Here is a 24,741-nt window from a genome sequence, read left to right as displayed (position 1 = left end):
GCTGGACCTGTAGCTCCAGCCCATCTCTACTGGCAGGGGGTTGTTGCTGGATCTGTAGCTCCAGCCCACCTCTACTGGCAGGGGGTTGGTGCTGGACTTGTAGCCTGGAAGCCTCCCTCTACTGGCAGGGGGTTGGTGCTGGACCTGTAGCTCCAACCCCCCCCCCCTTCTACTGGCAAGGGGGTTGGTGATGGACCTGTAGTTCCAGCCCCTCCCCCCCCCCCCTCTACTGGCAGGGGGTTGGTTTTAAACCTGTAGCTCCAGCCCCCTTCTACTGGCAGGGGGTTGGTGCTGGACCTGTAGCTCCAGCCTCCTCCTACTAGAAAGGGGTTGGTGTTGGAACTGTAGCTCCAGCCCCCATCTACTGGCAGGAGGGTGGTGCTGGACCTGTAGCTCCAGTCCCCCTCTACTGGCACGGGGGTTGGTGCTGGACCTGTAGCTCCAGCCCCCCTCTACTGGCAGGGGGTTGGTGCTGGACCAGAAACTCCAGCCATCCTCTATTGGCAAGATGTTGGTGCTGGACCTGTAGCTCCAGCCCCCCCCCCCCCTCTACTGGCAGGTGGGGGTTGGTGCTGGACCAGTAGCTCCTGCCCCCCTCTACTGGCAGGAGGTTGGTGCTGGACCTGTAGCTCCAGCCCCCCCCCTCTACTGGCAGGTGGGGGTTGGTGCTGGACTTGTAGCTCCAGCCCCCCCCCCTCTACTGGCAGTGGGGTTGGTGCTGGACCTGTAGCTCCAGCTCCCCCCCCCCCCCTCTACAACTGGCAGGGGGTTGGTGCTGGACCGCTGGACCTGTAGCTCCTGCCCCACTCTACTGGCAGGGGGTTGGTGTTGGACCTGTAGCCCTAGCTCCCTTCTACTGGCAGGGGGTTGGTGCTGGACCTGTAGTCCAGCCCCCCGCTACTGGCAGGGGGTTGGTGCTAGACCTGTAGCTCCAGCCCCCCTCTATTGGCAGGGGGTTGGTACTGGACCTGTATCTCCAGCCCACCTCTACTGGCAGGGGGTTGGTGCTGGACCTGTAACTCCAGGTCCCCTCTACTGCCAGGGGGTTGGTGCTGGACCTGTAGCTCCAGCCCCCCCTCTACTGGCAGAGGGTTGGTGCTGGACCTGTAACTCCAGGTCCCCTCTACTGGCAGGGGGTTGATGCTGGACCTGTAGCTCCAGCCTCCCTCTACTGGCAGGGGGGTTGGTGTTGGACCAGTAGCTCCAGCCCCCCCCCCCCCTCTACTAGCAGGGGGGTTGATGCTGGACCTGTAGCTCCACCCCCCTGGTGCTGGACCTGTAGCTCCAGCCCCCCTCTACTAGCAGGGGTTGGTGCTGGACCTGTAGCTCCATCTCCCCTCTACTGCCAGGGGGTTGGTGCTGGACCTGTAGCTCCAGCCCCCCCTCTACTGGCAGAGGGTTGGTGCTGGACCTGTAACTCCAGGTCCCCTCTACTGGCAGGGGGTTGGTGCTGGACCTGTAGCTCCAGCCCCCTCTCTACTGGCAGGGGACTGGTGCAGGACCTGTAGCTCCAGCCCCCCCTCTACTGGCAGGGGATTGGTGCTGGACCTGTAGCTCCAGTCACCTTCTAACGGCAGGGGATTGGTGCTGGACCTGTAGCTCCAGCCCCCCTCTACTGGCAGATGGTTGGTGCTGGACCTGCAGCTCCAGCCCACCTCTAATGACAGGGGGTTGGTGCTGGACCTGTAGCTCCTGCCTCCCTCTACTGGCAGGGGGTTGGTGCCAGACCTGTAGCTCCAGCCCCTCTCTACTGGCAGGGGGTTGGTTCTGGACCTGTAGCTCCAGCCCCCTCTACTGGCATGGGGTTGGTGCTGGACCTGTAGCTCCAGCCCCCCCCCTCTACTGGCAGGGGGTTGGTGTTGGACCAGTAGCTCCAGCCCCCCCCCCGTCTCTACTGCCAGGGGTTTGGTTCTGGACCTGTAGCTCCAGCCCCCCCTCTACTGGCAGGGGGTTAGTCCTAGAAGTGTATCTCTAGCCCCCCTCTACTGGCAAGGGGTTGGTGCTGGACCTGTAGCTCCAGCCCCCTTCTACTGGCAGGGGGTTGGTGCTCGAACTGTAGCTCCAGCCCCCCTCTACTGGCATTGGGTTGGTGCTAGACCTGTAGCTCCAGCCCCTCTCTACTGGCAGGGGGTTGGTTCTGGACCTGTAGCTCCAGCCCCCCTCTACTGGCATGGGGTTGGTGCTGGACCTGTAGCTCCAGCCCCCCCTCTACCGGCATTGGGTTGGTGTTGGACCAGTAGCTCCAGCCCCCCCCCCCCCCCGTCTCTACTGCCAGGGGTTTGGTTCTGGACCTGTAGCTCCAGCCCCCCTCTACTGGCAGGGGGTTAGTCCTAGAAGTGTATCTCCAGCCCCCCTCTACTGGCAGGGTGTTGGTGCTGGACCTGTAGCTCCAGCCCCTCTCTACTGGCAGGGGGCTGGTTCTGGACCTGTAGCTCCAGCCCCCCTCTACCGGCAGGGGGTTGGTGCTGGACCTGTAGCTCCAGCCCCCCTCTACTGGCAAGGGGTTGGTGCTGGACCTGTAGCTCCAGCCCCCCTCTACTGGCAATGGGTTGGTGGTAGACCTGTAGCTCCAGCCCCTCTCTACTGGTAGGGGGTTGGTGCTAGACCTGTAGCTCCAGCCCCTCTCTACTGGCAGGGGGTTGGTTCTGGACCTGTAGCTCCAGCCCCCCTCTACCGGTAGGGGGTTGGTGCTAGACCTGTAGCTCCAGCCCCTCTCTACTGGCAGGGGGTTGGTTCTGGACCTGTAGCTCCAGCCCCCTCTACCGGTAGGGGGTTGGTGCTAGACCTGTAGCTCCAGCCCCTCTCTACTGGCAGGGGGTTGGTTCTGGACGTGTAGCTCCAGCCCCCCCTCTACTGGCATGGGGTAGGTGCTGGACCTGTAGCTCCAGCCCCCCTCTACCGGCATTGGGTTGGTGCTAGACCTGTAGCTCCAGCCCCCCCCCCTCTACTGGCAGGGGGTTGGTGCAGGACCTATAGCTCCAGCCCCCTCTCTACTGGCAGGGGGGTTGGTGCTGGACCTGTAGATACAGCCCCCCCCCCCTCTACTGGCAGGGGATTGGTGCGGGACCTGTAGCTCCAGCCCCCCTCTACTGGCAGGGGGTTGGTGCTGGACCTGTAGCTCCAGCCCCCCCCCCCTACTGGCAGGGGGTTGCTGTTGGACCAGTAGTTCCAGCCCCCCCTTCCCCTCTACTGACGGCGGGTTGGTTCTGGGCCTGTAGCTCCAGCCTCCCTCTACTGGCAGGGGGTTGGTGCTGGACCTGTAGCTCCAGCCCCCCTCTACTGGCAAAGGGTTGGTGCTGGACCTGTAGCTCCAGTCCCCCCTCTACTGGCAAGGGGTTGGTGCTGGACCTGTAGCTCCAGCCCCCCTCTACTGGCAGGGGGTTGGTGCTGCACATCTAGCTCCAGCCTCCCTCTATTGGCAGGGGGTTGGTGCTGGACCTGTAGCTCCAGCCCCCCTCTACTGGCAAGGGGTTGGTGCTGGACCTGTAGCTCCAGCCCCCCTCTACTGGCAAGGGGTTGGTGCTGGACCTGTAGCTCCAGCCCCCCCTCTACTGGCAGGGGGTTGGTGCTGGACCTGTAGCTCCAGCCCCCCCTACTGGCAGGGGGTTGGTGTTGGACCAGTAGTTCCAGCCCCCCCTTCCCCTCTACTGACGGCGGGTTGGTGCTGGACCTGTAGCTCCAGCCCCCCCTCTACTGGCTGGGGGTTGGTGCTGCACATCTAGCTCCAGCCTCCCTCTACTGGCAGGGGTTGGTGCTGGACCTGTAGCTCCAGCCTCCCTCTACTGGCAGGGGGTTGGTGCTGGACCTGTTGCTCCAGCCCCCCCTCTACTGGCAAAGGATTGGTGCTGGACCTGTAGCTCCAGCCCCCCCCCCCTCTACTGGAAAGGGGTTGGTGCTGGACCTGTAGCTCCAGCCCCCCCTCTACTGGCAGGGGGTTGGTGCTGCACATCTAGCTCCAGCCTCCCTCTATTGGCAGGGGGTTAGTGCTGGACCTGTAGCTCCAGCCCCCCTCTACTGGCAAGGGGTTGGTGCTGGACCTGTAGCTCCAGCCCCCCCTCTACTGGCAGGGGGTTGGTGCTGGACCTGTAGCTCCAGCCCCCCTCTACTGGCAGGGAGGTTGGTGCTGGCATTGTTTGGGAGTTTATTAGCAGTTTCACTGCTTCAGTCTCTTCGAACCCATCAGTGGTCTGTTTTGGTTCACTGTCTTCCTGGATGCTTTCCCGGTAGGTTGGTGGAGTGTCACCTGCTCTCTGTGCCTCTGTGAGGGGGCCAGGATCCTGGTTTGAATAGAGATTCGGAACTTCAATCATCGCGCAGGACAGAAATGATTCCCATGTTTCCTTTTACCAGATTCACCTGTTCACCTAGCAGTAAATGTTTTTCCAGGAGTAAGGCAACTATTGTGTATTATATATTAAGTCAGCAGTTGACCTTGAGGAACCTCGATAAACCTAAGAACAGCTTCCTCTCCTCAAAATGCAACTCAATATCTTGTGATATGAGAAAAAACTTACTGTTAATTGCTTCTGGGGGATCTCTCCAGTGATTTCCTGAACTTTATTCATGATGCTAGAGGCTCTCTCTCCCAGGTGTACGGTCAGCTGTGGCACCTGTCTCTGTGGTCGTCATCTCCAGGGCCTCCCTGATGGTCTCCTGCACCTGTCATTACCAACACAAACATTAATGGTGGAGGCTGAGTCTCCCAGGTGTACGGGGTCAGCTGTGGCACCTGTCTCTGTGGTCGTCATCTCCAGGGCCTCCCTGATGGTCTCCTGCACCTGTCATTACCAACACAAACATTAATGGTGGCGGCTGAGTCTCCCAGGTGTACGGGGTCAGCTGTGGCACCTGTCTCTGTGGTCATCATCTCCAGGGCCTCCCTGATGGTCTCCTGCACCTGTCATTACCAACACAAACATTAATGTGGAACCTGGACTATAAAGACTATCAGGCTCTGAGTAAAGTAACCGGAATACAATGAAGCATCAGGTTCTGAGTAAAGAAACTAGACTACAATGAAGTATCAGGCTCTGAGTAAAGTAATTGACTATAATGAAGCATCAGACTGAGTAAAGTAATTTGACAATATAAGCAGGTGATGAGTCACAATAACATGGCTAAAGTATGTTGACCAGACCACACACTAGAATTTGAAGGGACGACGACGTTTCGGTCCGTCCTGGACCATTCTCAAGTCGATTGTGATGAGGAAGTAGAGACAGACAATAAAATATATGACAATATAAAATATATTGGCAATATAAGTAATGTTGTTTCTCTACACTGATTATAGTGTAGAGAAACACCAAGATGACAGTTGACTTTATTATTAACAATGTTTCAGGTGTTAGAGCAAAAAATACAGCATTGAATGTAATGAAACGCCATTTTCTGGGGGAGACCCGGAGGCTCCCCGGGCCTATTCAGGCTGATATGGATATATTAGACTTTGGCATCAGTCATGTGAATGGAGTTCTTAGCCCTACCAGGGACCACGAGCCAGAACCTAGCCCACTCAGATAGGCACAAGGAGCAATGACCTATAGAAACCCCCATATTATTGGACGCCTTTTATGTCTGCCATCGACCGGGGTCAGGCACCCAGAAAGGTAAATGCCCAAAAACAAACCCCTATTCTGCTTAAAAGATTGCTACTAAAAGCCAGACTATTGGACAGAACTCCCCAACTGAAAATCGAGCATGACGTCACAACAGTCACCCTTTTATTTTCTGCGCAGCTCTCCCCTCCCTGGGAGGGGGAAGAGGGAGCCCTAGACCCCCGCGCTGACTATCCACACCCCAGTTCTGAGACTGGACGTCAAAACATGCAAAAAACTGTCAACCAGATGGAGGGAGGGAGGTTGCCAAGGGAGCCTCTGGCATTTAATTACATTAAATGCTGGTTTTCTGGGGGAGCCCCTTTGGCTCCCCGGAGCTACTTACCCAAAGACAAAAACAGGAGGGACTTACCCGGGAGGCGGTCGCCACTTGCTCCTTAACTCAAAGTCGAGACAACTGGCTGCAATCGCCGACCCAATGACCGAATGTCAGGCCAAGACATGTTACCAAAGACGGCAGCCAACGCAGCAAACTTACGAACGTCGTGTTCACAAGGATACACCGCAGGCTGACTGGACCAAATAATCCCGTGGACAATCTGGGAGACCAGAACCCTGCAATAGGGAAGTTGGGAAACCAGGTTAACCCAAAGCTCGTTCCCGGCCATCCAGGCCGTGGCACGCATGTAACGGCGGAAAGCCGCAACCGGACACAACACATGATGTACCCCTGGCTGAACAAACTAAGCATCAACAACCCAAGGACCAATCTGGAAAGCAGCAGTCTCATTCTTTGCCAGAAAAGGAGACGGCTGCAGCCATACAAACCTGCCACCAGGACCAAAAGAGCAGAAACCCCCTGTGCAGGAGAGTATGAAACTCCCCAACCCAACCTCAAGAGGCCAATGCCAATAAGAAAAGAGCCTTGGAGAAACAGTCCTGAACCGAAGGAGCCACCACAAACCAAGGAGACAGAAAAGAGAGCACCCGGTCCAACGACCAGGACGGTTCAGGCGGCACATGAGCAGGCCCGGAAGTGAAACAACACACGAGACAGCTTGCGGAACAGTGCAGAAGAAACATCAATGCCGAACGCAAGCTGCAGTAGCTCTGCCAGTGCCGCACGATATGAGGCGACAGTACTGTAGAAACCCACTAATCCGGAAAATGCTCTAATCCGGCAAAAATCATGGCCGGATAAAGTTATCTCCCTATCTGGCAAAAATGTCCATGGAAGCCGGACTAGCGGAAATTTGGCTGGATCAACGGCCTAACACTCGTACAACACCACCAGGAAGGGAGGGAGGGAGTTACCCTCACTGCTGCTCACTTCCTCTGCCCCACTCACATTCACTGCCTCCCTCCCCAAGAGATCCTTCTGTAGGTGGCAGTAGATTGCCAGCCAGAAATAGCCTGGAGAATTTCCATTAAATATAATAAAGCATTCATAAAACAAGTACTTTTATAACTTTTTATTATCCTAATAATATTACTAGACAAACTCTGTAACCAAAAATATATATGAGCATGTACATCCAGAATTTAAGAAACAAATCTGGCTAACGGGGTCGAGTGTGTTAGGGTTATTGGAGTGAGCCAGCCCTCCCCCACCACCGACACACCTCCCCCACCCCCCACACTCCATACACACACACTGCTATACTGGTCATGTAGTTCAACTGTCCATAATTCATAAGTAAAAATGTATTTGTTTAATTAATAAACAGGAAGCAATAAAAATACATGTTAATGATTATTAATTTATCTTAAGACTGTACACTTAACACAAAAATCAACATTTAATAGCATAAAGCTAAGATATAAATTTTAATATGGGTGGGAGACTTTGTTCGATGCTTTGTCAGTGAATTAACACACTGACTTCATAACACACCTTTTCAAAGGTGACACCCCCAGGGTCAACACTTGCATCGGTTCCAGCATATTTCAACAATCCTAAGTATTGTAGTACAGGTTGATGGTAGTGAGTGGTGTCCCAGAGAACATAAAGTTATAGTGCTTTTGAAAAGTAGGTGAAATAACAGGAATGTGCCAAGGGAAGTGAAAAATTGGATGAGAAAAAGTTGCCCTAGTGTTTCCAGTGCAGAGAAGAACATTCAAGATGGCCGCCGGCAAGAGGAAATACAAAACAGACCTAGATTTTGCTGGATTCAATAAAGAAAGCATTGATATAACCAGTCTATACAACAAGTTGGTAAAATTAGATACTATAGTGAACTCTCATGAAGACATAATTAGTAAATTGAAAGAAAGTAATAACCATTTAAATAGCAAAGTTGTATGTCTTGAGGGTTAGTGAAAGACTTGTGCAAGGATAAGAATCAATTGGAAACAAATTGCAAAGCCATGGAAGAAGAAAATAAACTCTTAAAAATAGTTTTGGAAGAAGTTAAAGTAAATTTAAACATCAATGACTACAATAGGTTAGGTAAGGAAATTCAACAGGAGAAACAGCTTTTGTCAGCACAGATGGAGGAAGTTACACAGGGAATAGAACAGTGCAAGAAGGATATGCAACTCGCCTATGCACAAGTGGCCAAGGAGAAGGAAAAAATTGAAGAAGCAGTAAAGGAAGCCAAACACTGCAGCAATCAAGATAAAACAAACATTAGGCTGGAAGTGAGAAAGAAATTGGCATCTATCTTGAGATAGATCTAACCCGAAGTTGGTGCAAAACACAGTTGATCGGAGTAAGTCCCTGATAATTTTTGGCTGCAAAGAAAAGAAGATAACATCTTGGTCAGAAAGAGCTGTAGAAGAAGCGAAAGTAGTAGATAAAATAGTTGGCCTCGTGGAAGGTCTTACAACCATAGAGAATGTGTGCGACTACAGGAGAATAGGCAGATACGTAAAAGGGAAAGATCGACCTTTGAGGATCACCCTAAATGGTGCCAAACAGATGAAAGAAGTACTAAGGAATGCTAGAAAATTACAAAGTGATGAGGATGGGAAAGTGTGGTCATTAAGACGAGATCTTTCAAAAGAAGACAGAGAGAAGCTGAAACTGAACCTCGCCGAGGCAAAAAGTTTAAATGAGAGCAGGAATGAAGAAGAAATCAATTCTTTTTTCTACAAAGTGATAGGGATAGGCAGACCAGTAAAGTGGTACATAAAGGCAAACCAACAAAAGAATTAGAGAGAGGGGGAGTGAAGAATAAGGAGAGGGGAAACAAGTTCCTGAAGATTGCATACACCAACATAGATGGAGTGAGATTGAAGATACTGGAGTTAAGTGATGTAATACAGCTGCAGACACCAGCCATTGTTGCACTCACGGAGACAAAACTTGAAAATGAGGTCATATTCCCAAGGGGTTACTCAATTTGGAGACGGGACAGAAAAATTAGGAAACGCGGTGGCGTTGCTGTGCTGGTGAAAGAACACCTAAAGGTGAACAAAATAATGACTGCCAATCCACAAGAAGTTGACATAATAGCACTAGAGATCTGCCATGAGGATGATAAACTAATGATCATAAATGCATATAGTCCACCGCCAAGCAGCACATGGTCAAAGGAGGAGCTAGATATAGTAGTAAACGAGAAGGTTTTATAACAATAATGAGAGAGATTATAGCGAGAGCGGATAACAATAGATCACGACTGTTGATAGTCAGCGACATCAACTTGAAATCCATAGACTGGGAAGCATATGAAGCTAAAACAGAAGATTTTTGGACCTGTAGATTTGTAGACCTCATCCTGGAAACATTCTTGTATCAACATGTTAAACAAGCTACGAGGATGAGGGAAGGGGACGTTCCCTCCATGCTAGATTTGATATTTACCAGGAAGGAGGAAGAAATATTTGACATTCAGTACCTTCCTCCCTTGGGTAAAAGTGACCATGTCTTTTTGGGAATAAAATATGCAATGCTTTATAATCTGGAAGAAAATAAGGAGGTTGAAGCAGTTGAAAACCTGACTTCAGGAGAGGACATTATGGCGACCTTAGAAAATTTTTTAGCGAGTATAATTGGACAAACTTGTTGCTAGACAAGGAAGTGAATGAGATGTATGTCAAGTTTTGTGAAATATATGATAAAGGCACAAAAAAATTTATAGCAAAACAGAGATGCAGAACTAGGAAATAGGATTGGTTCAATAGAAATTGCGAGAAGGCCAGAGACCAAAAGATATAAAAATGGAATCAATACAGGAAGAGGCCAAACCCCAAACATACCAGCGATACAAAGATGCGAGAAACAACTACACGACAGTGAGGAGAGAGGCAGAAAGAAGTTTTGAAAAAGGGATTGCAGACAGATGTAAAACAGAACCAGGTCAATTCTATAAATTCATAAACAACAAATTGCAGGTAAAGGATAATATTCAGAGGTTGAAAAAGGGAAATAGATTCACAGAAAATGAAAAAGGAAATATGTGAAACATTAAACAAAAAATTCCAAAGTGTGTTTGTACAAAACGAAGTCTTCAGGGAACCAGACACAATAAGATTTCCAGAGAACAACATAGAGCACATAGAGGTGTCTAGAGACGAAGTGAAAAGAATGCACAAGGAGCTAAGTAAGAACAAAGCAGTTGGTCCAGATGGAGTTTCACCACGGCTTCTAAGAGAATGTGCACCTGACCTCAGCATTCCACTTCAACTGATTTTTCAGGCATCCCTGTGTACAGGAGTTGTAGCTGATGTGTGGAAAAAGGCTAACATACTTCAAATCTACAAATATGGAAGCAGGGAAGACCCCCTTAATTATAGACCTGTATCATTGACAAGTGTAATAGTCAAAATATTGGAAAAAAAATAATTAAAACTAAATGGGTAGAATACCTGGAGAAAAACATATAATATCAAACAGACAGTATGGTTTTCGATCTGGAAGATCCTGTGTAACGAACTTACTCAGTTTTTATGATTGAGCCACAGAGATTTTACAGGAAAGAGATGGTTGGGTTGACTGCATCTATCTAGACCTAAAAAAGGCTTTCGACAGAGTTCCACATAAGAGGTTATTCTGGAAACTGGAACATATTGGAGGGCGACAGGTAAGCTTCTAACATGGATGAAAAATTTCCTAACTGACAGAAAAATGAGGGCCGTAAACTGAGGCAAGGTATCAGATTGGAGGAATGTCACGAGTGGAGTACCACAAGGTTCAGTTATCGCACCGGTAATGTTCATTGTCTACATAAACGATCTACCTGTGGGAATACAGAATTATATGAACATGTTTGCTGATTATGCTAAGATAATAGGGAAGATAAGAAACCTAGATGATTGTCATGCTCTTCAAGAAGACCTGGACAAAATAAGTATATGGAGCAACACTTGGCAAATGGAATTTAATGTGAATAAATGCCATGTTATGGAATGTGGAACTGGAGAACATAGACCCCACACAACCTATAAATTATGTGAGAAATCTTTAAAGAATTCTGAAAAAAAGGGATCTAGGGGTGGTTCTAGATAGAAAACTGTCACCTGAGGACCACATTAAGAACATTGTGCGAGGAGCCTATGCTACACTTTCTAACTTCAGAATTGCTTTTAAATACATGGATGGAGAAATACTAAAGAAATTGTTCACGACTTTTGTTAGACCAAAGCTGGAATATGCAGCGGTTGTATGGTGCCCATATCATAAGAAGTACATCAACAAACTGGAAAAGGTGCAATGACATGCCACTAAGTGGCTCCCAGAACTGAAGGACAAGAGCTACGAGGAGAGGTTAGAGGCCTTAAATATGCAAAAACTAGAGGATAGAAGAAAAAGAGGCAATATGATCACTACGTTCAAAATAGTAACAAGAATCGATAAAGTTGATAGGGAAGAATTCTGAGACCTGGAACTTCAAGAACAAGAGGTCATAGATTTAAACTAACGAAACAAAGCTGCCGGAGAAATATAAGAAAATTCACTTTTGTAAACAGAGTGGCAGACGGTTGGAACAAGTTAGGTGAGAAGGTGGTGGAGGCCAAAACCGTCAGTAATTTCAAAGCGTTATACGACAAAGAGTGCTGGGAAGACGGGACACCACGAGCGTAGCTTTCATCCTGTAACTACACTTAGGTAATTACACATCCCTCACTACCTCTCCTCCATTGACTGGACTGACTTGACTGATTTGACTGACTGACTTCACAGCTCCCTCCATGCCTGCCTTTGGATAACTTAAGTTTGCAAACCAAGTGGTTGTCTGTACAAACATTTTTGGAAATGGTCACTTTTGGACTCACGCGGTGAAAAAGTATGTTAATCCAGAAAACTGGCTAATCTGGCATGGGGTCCTACCCGTATAATCCGGATTAGCGGGTTTATACAGTAATCTGCATAAGATGACGGTCCCAAAACAACAACGAAAGGAAGGAGAGGACAACCCTCTCAGAGACCTACGAGGTGATAAGAAATAACGGAAGGACTGCCAGGAAACTTCATACTGCCATAGAGACGAAGCATGCAGGTGGGACACCATTATCGAAGCCACCTGATCACCATACAAACGGAGATAGACCCACATCAAAAAGACCGGACATGAAAACTCAAGGAGAAGATAGAACCAGCTACGTAACGCACCGGTCCGATCTACTGAAAGAGGCAGAGCCACGGGAAGACCCGCAGGGTTCGGACATTAAGCAAGCAGCACCTGAAACCAAGGCTGGGCCGGCCACCAAGGAGCTAAGAGGACTACTCTCCCTTGGTAGTCTCCAAACGAGTTAGGACCTGGAGTAACAGCTGAACCAGGGTGAAGAGGTACAGGAAACCCCACCTTGACCAGTCCTGCCTGAAGGCGTCGACCCTGACAGCCTTGCAGTTGGGGAAGGGTGCCACATATAATGGGAAGCGTCCCATCCATGCAGATGCGAAGAGGTCCACCTCCAGGAGTCCGTACGTCCGGCAAAGCCAATTGAACGAATCAGCGTCGACTGTCCATTCCGTGGACAGTGGAATGAACCACGACAGGCCGTCCGCCAGGACGTTGGACACCCCCCCGAACGTGAACTGCCAGGAGAGCCAAACACTGAGAACTCAGCAGACGAGTCACCCGAAGCGACCAGCCCCAATGAGCCAAAGACCACATCGAACCCCGGCAATGAACCACTGGGGAGTAGTCCAAATGGAGCCTGACCATCGATCCGCGAGCAACCTGAACCCTACGAAGTGACAGCCACATCGCCGCGAACTCCCACACAAAGCTGTGGGTCAGGAAGGAAAGACCTCACCGCCCCTGGCCGGTCCTCTGAGCACTGGTCACAAAGCCGCCAGACTAGAGACAATGTGTCCATGAACACATTGAGCGAGGGCTCGGGTAGGCAGCAAGGCAGTGAACCCCCGAAAAACCCAAAGAAGACATCGGTGACTCAGCAACTGATGCAAGGCCCCCAGAGGCCAAACCCAGCAATCGCGAGAGAGGCCGAAGGGATGACCCGAAAGGAATCAGAACAGCCAATGAAGCCAAACCCGACCCGGTGGGTAGACCATCACTGCTAAGCTCAGACTCCCCCACAAACCCTTGAGCAACCGCCGCGTGACCCGGGAACCCCCCAGAAACAGGCGAAGGCGGGACTGCTGCCAAAGGGCCTTTGGAGGAAGAGACAAGGAAGCACTCCGCGAGTCCCACACAAGACCCAGCCAAGACCGAACCTGAGAGGGAACCAGATGGGACTTCTCCAGCTCACCAGGAACCCGAATCAGGCGAGCTGAGAAAAAAACAAATCCCTGGCGAGCAGACATGCGGACTGGCTGGGAGCTCACACCAGCCAGTCATCGAGGTAGGCCAAAACCCGAACCCTTAATAAGAGAAGCAGATGGGCCACCACGACCTGGGTAAGGCATGTGAACACGCAAGGTGCCAGATTCGAACCGAATGGAAGGCAATGAAAATGGTAAGCCTGATGCCCCACAACAAAACCAAGCCAGTCCCTGAACCCCAGATGAATTGGGACATGCCAACATGCATACCGGAGTCAAGGGACACCATCCAAGTGCCCAGCTCCAAGAAAAGACAGACCTGGGAGAGAGTAGAAGACATCCGAAAGGAGGGGCAGGAGACCCAAGGGTTCAGACAGAACAAGTCCAGAATGAACTGCAGGTCTGCACAGTCCCATTTCAGAACAGGAAACATGCGGGACCCACCTGAGGGACCCACCCACCAGCCCCGAACCCCCTAAAGGAGGAGGGGCCATCCAACACCTCCGCAGGCCATCAGAAATGATATGAAAAGCCCATTATGAGCAGAGCGATCACCACGCTAACCAGCCATCGTCAGTTCCGAAGGCTGTGTCGTCCCCAAAACTGGCACCACTGGCCTACCACGACAAGAGGAATCCCAAGCCCTGGCACAACCCTACTGGGAAGACCTCCGCACAGGCCCCCTGGAGAACAAACAAGTTTGACATGGGACGGCAACCGGAAAAAGCTACCTGAAGATACTGCACCACCGCAGACTCTGCAAACAGCAAAGGACAAGCAGGCAAAGAAACCTAAGAACCAGAGCCCAAGATAAGAAACAAAAAACAGACACCGCATCCCGCAGGCTCAACGCGAACAGCTTCAACAGGGCAGACGATGCCCTCACTGTCAAAACCAACGCATTAGACCCAGGATCGGTCCCAAGTGCCTCCATGTCCTCCACAAGTCAATTCAAAGACCGCTCGAGAAGGGAAAAGAACCGCAAGACCAACACCAAAAGGCCACGGGCACAAAAATCCTCAGCAACCAGGGCAGCTAAAAGGGTGGGAACCTGCATGTGAAGCTGCACAATGCCGACATCCCGAGGAAGGGCAGGGGCGAACAAGCACGCACTGAGGTGCTCAAAGTTGTCCCCCAGGTAAACCTGAACCACCGTAAGAGCCTCCTGCACTTCATGAGGCGGGATGCGAGAGGCCAAAAACCTCCAGAAGGACTGGACTGAAGCACACAAGGAAACACAGAACCGAATCCAGGGAGGGGTCGATGCCATATCAAACTCGTACAGGGAGGGAAGATAAGAAAACCCTACCCCCTGTAACAAGACCAGCTCAGAGAGTACCAAAAACCAAGCGGGGTGAAATGGGCCCAAGCCTCCCAAGTCAACCCCTCCACCTGCCCCGGGAGCCTCCACATCGGGACCTGGGGCTGAGCCGTCCTCCAAGCCCCCTGCCTCAAAAGAAAAGGCAGAAGTTGCCGGAAAAGCTGGAACAAAGAGGGCCCACTGGTCAAATCCAGAAGCACCAGCTGAAGGAACAGGCTTGAATGCCTCCATCGTCGCACAGGAAGGGGCATCCCCTGAAACTGCCCGAGTCTCAACACCAACTAAACCCTACCCCGACTCTGAAACTCTCAGACGCATCAGAGCCAGAAGCAAGGGGGAGGGAGGAGAAACAAAACGAACAACAGCAGGGGAAGGAAAAGAGGGCACTGACGAAACCAAAGTCGAAACGACTAACACCCCCAAATCTGGGTCCCTATAACCAAACATGGGGCAGTCTCAGGGCTTCCGGGTGAGCATCCAACCTAGGTCATTGCAGCAACCTAAAACGCGCATGCAATGCCGTAGCTGCCTGCACCCGAAGATCATTATCAGTGGACTGGATGTATTGGAGTACAAACAAGGAACAAAACTCGCAGAACTCCAGGGTGAAGGTGTCACCGACCCAACAGGCAGCATGACGGAGGCACAAACAGTGAGTGTCACCCTGAGATAAGGAGACAGAGCAACCTTTAAACACGTACGAAGCAAGATGGGACTCGAGGGACGCCTCCATCAGACCACTGAGCCACATGGGGTTTTCCAGGGCCCTTTGTCGCGTATTCTCACTAGGGGAAGCCTAGACTAGGTACTGCTAACCAGCGCCAAAAATTACCAAAACAAACTGCAAATTGCTGAACTCCCGGGACATGTACACTCACGGGTACCTAGTAGAGGACCACCAAGATATAATTGGGGCGAGGACCAAAACCAAGGGGCAGACACCCCACCAGGCAGGAAAACAAAAAATCTCGCAGGAGTACAACGTGCCCAGGCGGAACAGAGCCGGCCACTATGAGTAGATGACAACTAGCTGCACAGTACCTTGCATCCCAACCAGTGACGAAAACTACCTCCTTCCCAGAAGCAAAGAGGGGTGCATGAAGCACCCCAGCTGACTCCAATGGAGGGTAATCACCGAGCAGCAAAAGCCCACAGCAGAGGTAGACCCCAAAAGTGATTTGTGGAAGGTAGCCCCAAGCGCCATGGGCAGTACTCTAGGGTTACCTGCCTAGGGAAGGTAACCCTAGGCACAAGCAGACCGAGTACTGGTAAAAGTACTCCTGGCTCGCACACCACCACAGGACAGGACCACACCACAAGGCACAGTACTGGAAAATTCAGAGCCAGAGTCGCACAACCGTCCAGGAAGCACATCAACCACAGAACTGGTGTGTGGATAGCCGGCACAGGGGTCTGGGGCTCTCCTACCCTCTCCCGGGGAGGGGGGAAGCTGCGCAGACGACGGCACTATGACGGTTGTGACGTCATGCTCGTTTGCTCATTTTTCATTTGGGGAGTTCTGTCCAATAGTTCGGCTTCCAGTAGCAATCTTTTAACCAGAATAGAGGTTTGTTTTGGGATGCCTACTTTTCTGGGTGCATTACCCGGACGATGGCGGACATAGAATGCTTCCAACCACATGGGGTTTCTATAGGCCATTGCTCGTCGTGCCTTTCTGAGGGGAGGCCAGGTTCTGGCTCGTGGTCCCAGTTAGGCCTAGAACTCCATTCGCTTGACTGATGTCAGGGGTCTAATACATTCATATCAGTCCGGATAGCTTCATGGAGCAGAAGGGGCTCTCCCCAGAAAGTTTCCTATATATAAAGTCAACTCTCATCTTGATGTGTCTCCATGTCAAAAGTGTTTATATAGAGGCAATACTACACTCAGTTGGGTGAGAACAATGTGACCTTCAGCAGTGTACCTTCACTGAGGTGTGGACAGTCTTGGCATCTGGGAAGAGTGTCTGGCACTTCTGGAGCCAATCTTCTATCTTCATGCTGCACTCATCAGCTGTGTCTATGGTTGTGCCAACTTCCTGTGGGGTGTTGACTGTGTCAAGGCTCCCCAACATGGCCTGCAGCTGAGTCTTCCCTTCCTCTCCTTGTGTTGTCATATCTACCACACTGGTATCCTCCAGTTCCAAGAGCTTCATTGCCGACTTGTTCTGCTCTACCAGAGCATAGAGTCTGTCCTGGAGCTGGAGGTGGTGAGTCTTCCAGTCCCCCAGCTGCCCCCGGTACTCCCCCAGCTGGGACAGTACCTCTTCACAGCTAGTAATGAGGCTGCTGATGATGCTCCTCTGCTCCTGCACCAGGGAACGTAACTTCTTGCTGATTCCTCTCGCAGGAGTTTTAATGGGTTTTGCTGGTACTGTTTCCCCTGGCACAACCTCGATACCTTTTAGTTTTCTGATAAGGGCCTCCATACCATAACTGATTGGGAACTGAGTAGGGGCTGTGGCAGCGTGCTGGGCCCGGCAGCTGGGGCAGGTCACCTGACCATTCTCGATAGCATTGTCAATACACTGGGAGCAGAATGTGTGGCCGCACGGCAGTGTGCGAGGCCGTAGCTGATTGTCGTCATAATCGTTAAAACACACTGAACATTCCTCTGGCTTGTTATCCTGTGGAAAAGAATATTTGGTTAAGCTAGATGTATTTGCAACAAAAAGTAATATTACAGTACTGTACTGTATTTATCAATACAAATTATATAATATTTACATAATTTCCTTGTAGAGAGGAACCTCGATATTTGCACTGCTTACAATTCACACTTTACAGTATTCAGACACTGTGTTCATGTTTGGTATTCATTCGTTTGCACGGCATTCAGAAGTAAACATGCATCCCTGATGCTTCAGTTTCACCATAGCTGTTGTTCACTACACAACCCACTACACTTTTCTCTTGGATATTTTGGATATGTTTGATATTCTTAGTGTAAATAAGTCGCCATGTCACCTATGAGGGTTAGTGATAAGGGTCAAGCAAACAAAAAAAAACAAATGGTTTGAATCAAGACACAGATGAAGAAAGAACTCATAGCTGAATATGAAAGTCGTGCCCGTGTGTCTGCTCTCGATACAGAGTTTGGTATTCCTAAATATATTTCTCTAATCAAAGGAAGGTGCGCAAAATGGAAAACATTTTCTTGAAAATTATCACCCTGACAAACAGTGTTATAAACCTGTTGAAAGACATTGCCATGTCTCACTTTAGAAACATTTTAACCACTGGGCTGCTCAGCTTCCAAATACGGCACCCCCCCCCCCCCCCCAGTGCGCAGGAAATATATTCTCTGGATTTTTTTTATAGTGTCAAAAACCCTTCCCTGAGTATGGATATGTTAACATGTTAACAAAAAGTCGAAATTGTACTTTGGCTGCTATGGGGTCCGTAAGCTCGTGGTTGGTCATGGGAGCTGGTCATGGGAACCGGTTATCAACCAAAGGGAGCCGGTCGGCCGAGCGGACAGCACACTGGACTTTTGATCCTGTGGTCCTGGGTTTGATCCCAGGTGCCAGCGAGAAACAATGGGCAGTTTCTTTCATCCTATGCCCCTGTTACCTAGCAGTAAAAATAGGTACCTGGGTGTTAGTCAGCTGTCACGGGCTGCTTCCTGGGGGTGGAGGCCTGGTCGAGGACCGGGCCGCGGGGACACTAAAAAGCCCCGAAATCATCTCAAGATAACCTCAAGATGACGTCATTAATCCCCGGTCGCCCGTGGCGTACTCTCCCGAGGCCAGTAGGGCGCCGGCTCAAGATGCGTGAGTTGCCCCGAATATATTTTTGTTCATTTTTTGCGCACAGTTCCAAATACATTTTATTTGTTTTTTTTTTTGTGACAATCCTATGTATGATGAACACGTAGACTATATTATGGCAGTAGAACATCCGTATTGTCCGAAGACACTGTGTTACGTGCATGACACGTGTACACATATCCTGCACATATTTCCAATGTATCATGCTAATTTATGTATATATACATTCTATTTACACACTATACACTATCACACACTATATACACACACCATAAACACTCAGAACTCCTCAAGTGTGAGCTGCCACTCCCAGCCTCACATCTCCAACATCGTACTCGCCATCACTCCTCCCACCATACTGTTAATGTTTTTATTACACTATTTACACATGTTATGTATACGTATCTACATGTTTTATTCACCAGAACTATGCAAGTAAGCCGGTATTGTGTCCAAACAGCACAGTAGCCGCCATACACTGCATGAGAAATCACACAGCAGCCAGCAGATGACGCTACGATTACGACGTCACCTCCCTCACCAAAATAGCTCCTCCCAACAAACTCCTGTTGCTGTTATTACACTACATACACACATTGTATATACCCATGTACATATGTGTTCACCATAGCGAACCACTAAGCTAGTATGGTGAGCAAAACAAGAGTGGCTGCCACACACAGTGACGCTATATGGAATCTCTCCCTCCCTCCCTCACCAAACTTCCTCCTCTCACAATACTACGCACAACGCTAATTATCACCAAAATCCAGCTATTATCACAATCCTGGCCACTAAATCCTGTAAATGAATAATTGACCACAGCTTTATTTTGTAAAGTAACATAAGAAGTCATTTGAAGATTCCTAGATGGACGAAATAATGCTGTGATGTGGCTAGCGCTGTGAACATCGTGAGCAGCATTGATTCACTGATATTTGAACAATGTACACAGTCATTATCACACTTAGGCTCTTCTGTGATACTATCATGGCTAAATACAGTAATACAAGTTATATATATATTTTGACATTATTAGGCAATGCTGTGGTCAGAAGCTGAACAGCAGTGCTGTGAGCTCATGCTGCGTGTGCCAGCCTTGGTTGCTCACTCAGTACAGTACTGAGGCTCTCACACCAGGGAATGTTGCCCACGATTTTTTTTAAAGATGGCGTCTGTTTACAAGATCCCTGAGGAAGCTGATGTGAACCTCATGTAGCCATGAGAGCTTTGAATCATACGCTAAAAATATAAGATCCCCGGAGGCGCATTGCAAGCCCCCCCCCCCCCATTGAGGGCCTGCAGGCATGTTGAGCAGTTGAGAGGTTAAAGTGCTGACAAAATTAATCATCCTTGGACAAGTTTCTTGTAAGAAAAGCATCCAGTGAGTGTAATGAGGGAAACAGAAAAAGACAGAAAAGAGAAAGAATCCCAGAAGCACAACTACCAGAAGTTATAATGGTATGGAACTCCCCTGCCAAAGAACATCTCTCTTCCTCTGCCTCACTACCTTCCACATATGCCATCAACATATGTCTAAGTGTAGGTAAAGTGTGTTAGCATTTATTTCATTTAATTATTTATAATTATATTTATTTTTGTGGTCTGGAACTGATTAATCCAATTTACATAATTCATTATGAGAAATAATTGTTCGGCAATCACACTTTTTGGCATTTGTCTCTCCTTCAGGAACCAATTAAATCCGAATACTGAGGTTCCACTGTATTAGCTATTCTAAAACAGTGATTCAGTGAAGTTACAGTGAAGTGTAACACGACACATAAAAGTTGAAATGTAGGAATATTGCCATGTGAAAAAGTGGAGATGTATAAGAGTGCTAAAATAAGGCAACACCCTTGAATGTGTACACACTAGCCACGAGGTGACCAGGGCTAGAGCCGTCCTCAGTGAGAATATACTGTATACACTAGCCACAAGGTGACCAGGGCTAGAGCCATCCTCAGTGAGAATATACTGTACACACTAGCCACGAGGTGACCAGGGCTAGAGCCGTCCTCAGTGAGAATATACTGTATACACTAGCCACGAGGTGACCAGGGCTAGAGCCATCCTCAGTGAGAATATACTGTATACACTAGCTACGAGGTGACCAGGGCTAGAGCCGTCCTCAGTGAGAATATACTGTATACACTAGCCACGAGGTGACCAGGGCTAGAGCCGTCCTCAGTGAGAATATACTGTGAATTTATATTGAAATATGGGAATGGGAATTTAGAAATAAATAATAGAGTAAGTCAACAGAGGATGCCAGAAAGTAAGCATAAAATTCCTTATGATAATGGATACAGCCAACCAGTCATTAATGGTTTAAGAACAAAGAAGTGGCAACAGGACACATCAACCCAGAGACCTGAAGGGAAGGTTACGGTCAACAACAGTGACTTGTACTCCTCTACATACGATAAGTACCTGTACATAAGGGTTAAGCATATAAATTTAAATATACATATACTGTAATATTAGAAATAGTAAAATACTGAGGACAGTTTACTAAATACTGAAATACTAAGGACACCAAATAGAAAACTGGCACCTCCACACTGGTGGTGATGGTGACCCACAGAACAGCCAGGGAGTGGAGCCACTCACTAAACTCCAGGTTGCCATTTACAGTATACCCTGGAACATGCAGCTGGGTAGGGTTTGAGATAAAGGGAACGGACAAACTGGTCTTGCATATTGAATGTTGTAATACACACTTTCAAGATTAGATTAATACAAGAGGTTGGCATTCGTGCAAATATAGAACACTGGCAACCCCATTCCAAGTGCACAGCAAAACAGGACAAAATGGCAGTAAACAAATTAATTTGCTGCCACTAATAAACCTTAAAATCAAAGGCAATGGAAATTGAATGTTATATATATGTAAGAATAGATTACATTCAGCTTGTACAGGAGTAACACCATGGGACTGAGAGCTGGCCATTTGCTCTGGGTGTGTAAATTTTACCTGCCCTCTTGGAATATCCTAAAAAACCTTCTAGATAACATGACGCATGACCGGAAAACATAATTTATTGAAAGCATACCAGCCATCCAGAGAGAGTTTGAAATGAACAACAATAATTCTAATAGACCAGGGGCAGAGACTATAGTCAGAGAAGAAACTGAAGCAGAAACTCTGGAAGTTCTAAACTCTGATTCAGTATGCCCGGATGCAGACGACAGTAGACTAGAAAGTGTAATAGACAGCACGATAGGTACAAGCACTACAACAGTCCCAGATAGAGCGAGTCAGACCAGAAGGACAGATATATAAATTTTATGTAAAGGCATATGCAGACATAGATATGCTCGTAATAAGAAAGGATTAGAATGCAGTTACCACCATCCCAAAAAATGTTTAAATGTACTTAGAAAAAGGACAATGTCAATTTGGATCAACATGTAGGTTTTTTATCCTGACATGTGCCAAACCTCACTCGAGGACAGAAAATGCTATGACCTCAGCTGCCAATACTTTCACGTGAAAGGCACGGAACGTTACATAAAGAGTGGCAAACAAGATAATGAATTTTGAGGAAACTCAATTAATTTTTTATACCAAGCCAAAAGAGATTTCAAAAGGGGGAACATAGAGAATGTATGGAACTGGATGCCAGACCCACTTGCATACCAGAATCACATATACAATTACACACCCGATACAAATACAGATACATTACAGATACAAATTACAATTTGACAGGGTAGACAAGGATGGATTATTTAACACAGGTGGTACACGCACAAAGGGACACAGGTGGAAGCTGAGTACCTAAATGAGCCATAGAGACATTAGAAAGAACTTTTTCAGTGTCAGAGTAGTTAGTAAATGGAATGCACTATATAAAGTGATGTGGTGGAGGCTGACTCAATACACAGTTTCAAATGTAGATATGCTAGAGCCCAGTAGGCTCAGGAATCTGTACATCAGTTGATTGACGGTTGAGGGGCGGGACCAAAGAGCCAAAGCTCAACCCCCACAAGCACAACTAGGTGAGTACACCAAAAAGGAACAACAACTACAACAGGCAACTGCCCTACAACAATCAGCACTGGGCCAAACGAACTAAACATGTCCTCCCATAATGTACCTGCCAAAAAAGTCTCCCAGTCAAACTATCCCAAATTGAGTAAACTCATTTATCTTTGCCAACATGCAAGGACTAAAATCAAGAAAAAAAAAAAAAGTACAATTCATAAATGGCTTCCTCACTGAGTCAAATGCAGTATTTGGAGCTTTCACAGAAACCCATGCAGGGGAATTCTTCGACAGTGAGATCTGGATTCCAGGATATAATCTATAAAGGTGTGATAGGGTAATTTAGGTCACATGAAGGACTGGGTCTGTTATATTAGGGAAGACCTTGTATGATCAGAACTCCTTGACTCTACAAATGAGGTGGTAGAGGTACTGGGAGTAATAATAGAGAAAATAACCTTAGTTTTTATTCTAATATACAAACTGCGAGACACAACGGCTGAGGAATTCGCAGAACAGATAAACAAAATAGAGAATAGCCTTCATAATTTGGCGAACCCGATACCTCATATTATCTTCCTAGGTGACTTCAACTTGCCAAATCTAAGATAGAGAATAGCAAACAATATTATTATACCAGGAAATCTATCAGGACATAACCAACCACAGATTTGAGAACTGCTTAGATTCTGTGATTAATTTTCACTCAATCAGCAGATATCAGAGCCAACGAGAAATGAAAATATTCTAGATTGGGTCTTTACAAACAATGAAGACATAATCAAGGACATTACGATATCAGATACCACATACTCAGATCACAAGCTCATTGAAGTGTAAAATACCATCAATACCCAGAATAGACCTAAAACAATGATCAAGCGAGAGATGGGTTATTCAGTAAATTAAATTATAATAATAAAACGGTAGACTGGGAGATAATAAACAGGGAACTTACAAACATTCCATGGGAAACTGTTGTAAGTAATACAAGTCCTACAGAAAGAATAGAAAAACTGACTTCGAAAGCATATCAAGTCTGGCTGAAACATGTTCCTTGAGAAAAGCCAGAAAGAGGTCCAGCGTAGAAAGAGAATGCAGATGACACTATAAAAGAAGGAAAAAAATAACGGAAATGCATAAGCAGACACAACTTTCCTTACAAAGAAAGAATAATTTAAATAGGGAGATTGAAGAAATTGAGCGGAAATTAAAATACTCATCAGACTGAAGAAAGGCAGTTAGAACAGCAAGCAATTCAGGAAATAAAGAAAAATCCAAAATACTTCTTCACATATGCGAAACCAAAAGCAAAAACCACTGCATGTATTGGACCCATTCGTACGAGTGAAGGTTCATACACAGACGATGACAAAGAAATTAGTAAAATCCTAAAAAGCAGTATGAGGACATGTTTAGCTCTCCAATAAATAACATGAAAGTGGAAGATCCAGAGAATTTCTTTATGCGTGATATCCAAAGCCCAGTAAATATAACTGATATCAACACGAGCATACTAGATTTTGAAAGAGAAATTGAAAACATGCCCATGCACTCAGCCCCAGGTCCAGATTCACGTAATTCAATATTCATGAAGAAATGCAAGGTGCCAGTAGCACAGGCACTCAGTATAGTGTAGAGGATGAGCTTGGACATGGGGGAGATACCAGATGCACTTAAAGTAGCAGACATTGCCCCTCAACACAAGAGAGGGAGCAAAGCATTGGGAAAGAATTATAGACCAGTTGCACTAACGTCCCACATAATAAAAGTATTTGAGGGTGTGACTAGGAGTCAGGTCACCAGTTTTATGGAGACCAATGACCTTCACAACCCAGGCCAACATGGATTTCAAGCGAGAAAATCGTGCATCTCACAGCTACTTGATCACTATGACAAAGTCACCGAGGCTTTAGAAGAAAAACAGAATGTGGATGTGGTATACATGGACTTCGCACGGGCATTCAATATATGTGACCATGGAGTAATTGCACACAATATGAGTTCAATGGGAATAACCGGTAAGGTAGGACACTAGATACTCAGTTTTTGGTTGAACAGGACACAAAGAGCAACAGTCAACCATAAAAAATCCAGTCAAAGCACAGTTAAAAGCTCTGTACCTCAAGGTACAGTCTGTGCCCCACTGTTTTTCCTTATTCTCATATCAGATATAGACAAAAATACAAGTCACAGCTTTGTATCATCCTTTGCAGATGACACAAAAATCAGTAGGAAAATTACCTCTGCTGAAGACATTGAAAAACTTCAAGCAGATATTAATAAAGTTTTTGACTGGGCAACAGAAAATACTAGTACATTATATGTAAGTATCTACATTTGTGTTTACCATAGGGAACCACCCGCCAAACACACACAACGAAACTACGACGTTGGTACAACGTTCGAACATGCTTTAACACCACCTAA

The 24,741-nt window shown here is 47.7% G+C and overlaps 1 protein-coding gene across 1 annotated transcript in view; it reads right to left on the bottom strand.

Annotated features, from left to right (window-relative positions):
* Nucleotides 1-16,357: 16,357 nt before the first annotated feature.
* Nucleotides 16,358-24,741, bottom strand: part of LOC138371960 (tripartite motif-containing protein 3-like) — a 70,965-nt gene continuing 62,581 nt past the window's right edge. Inside the window, exon 3 of the mRNA XM_069336998.1 lies at nt 16,358-17,177. Coding sequence (XP_069193099.1) covers nt 16,464-17,177 — 714 coding nt within the window. The 3' untranslated portion in view covers nt 16,358-16,463. The remainder of the gene's footprint in view (nt 17,178-24,741) is intronic.

This window comes from Procambarus clarkii, chromosome 37, assembly GCF_040958095.1.
Source record: "Procambarus clarkii isolate CNS0578487 chromosome 37, FALCON_Pclarkii_2.0, whole genome shotgun sequence".
Lineage (NCBI taxonomy): Eukaryota > Metazoa > Arthropoda > Malacostraca > Decapoda > Cambaridae > Procambarus > Procambarus clarkii.
The sequence above is the reverse complement of the archived record's forward strand: the minus strand, read 5'-3'. Positions and strand labels throughout refer to the sequence as shown.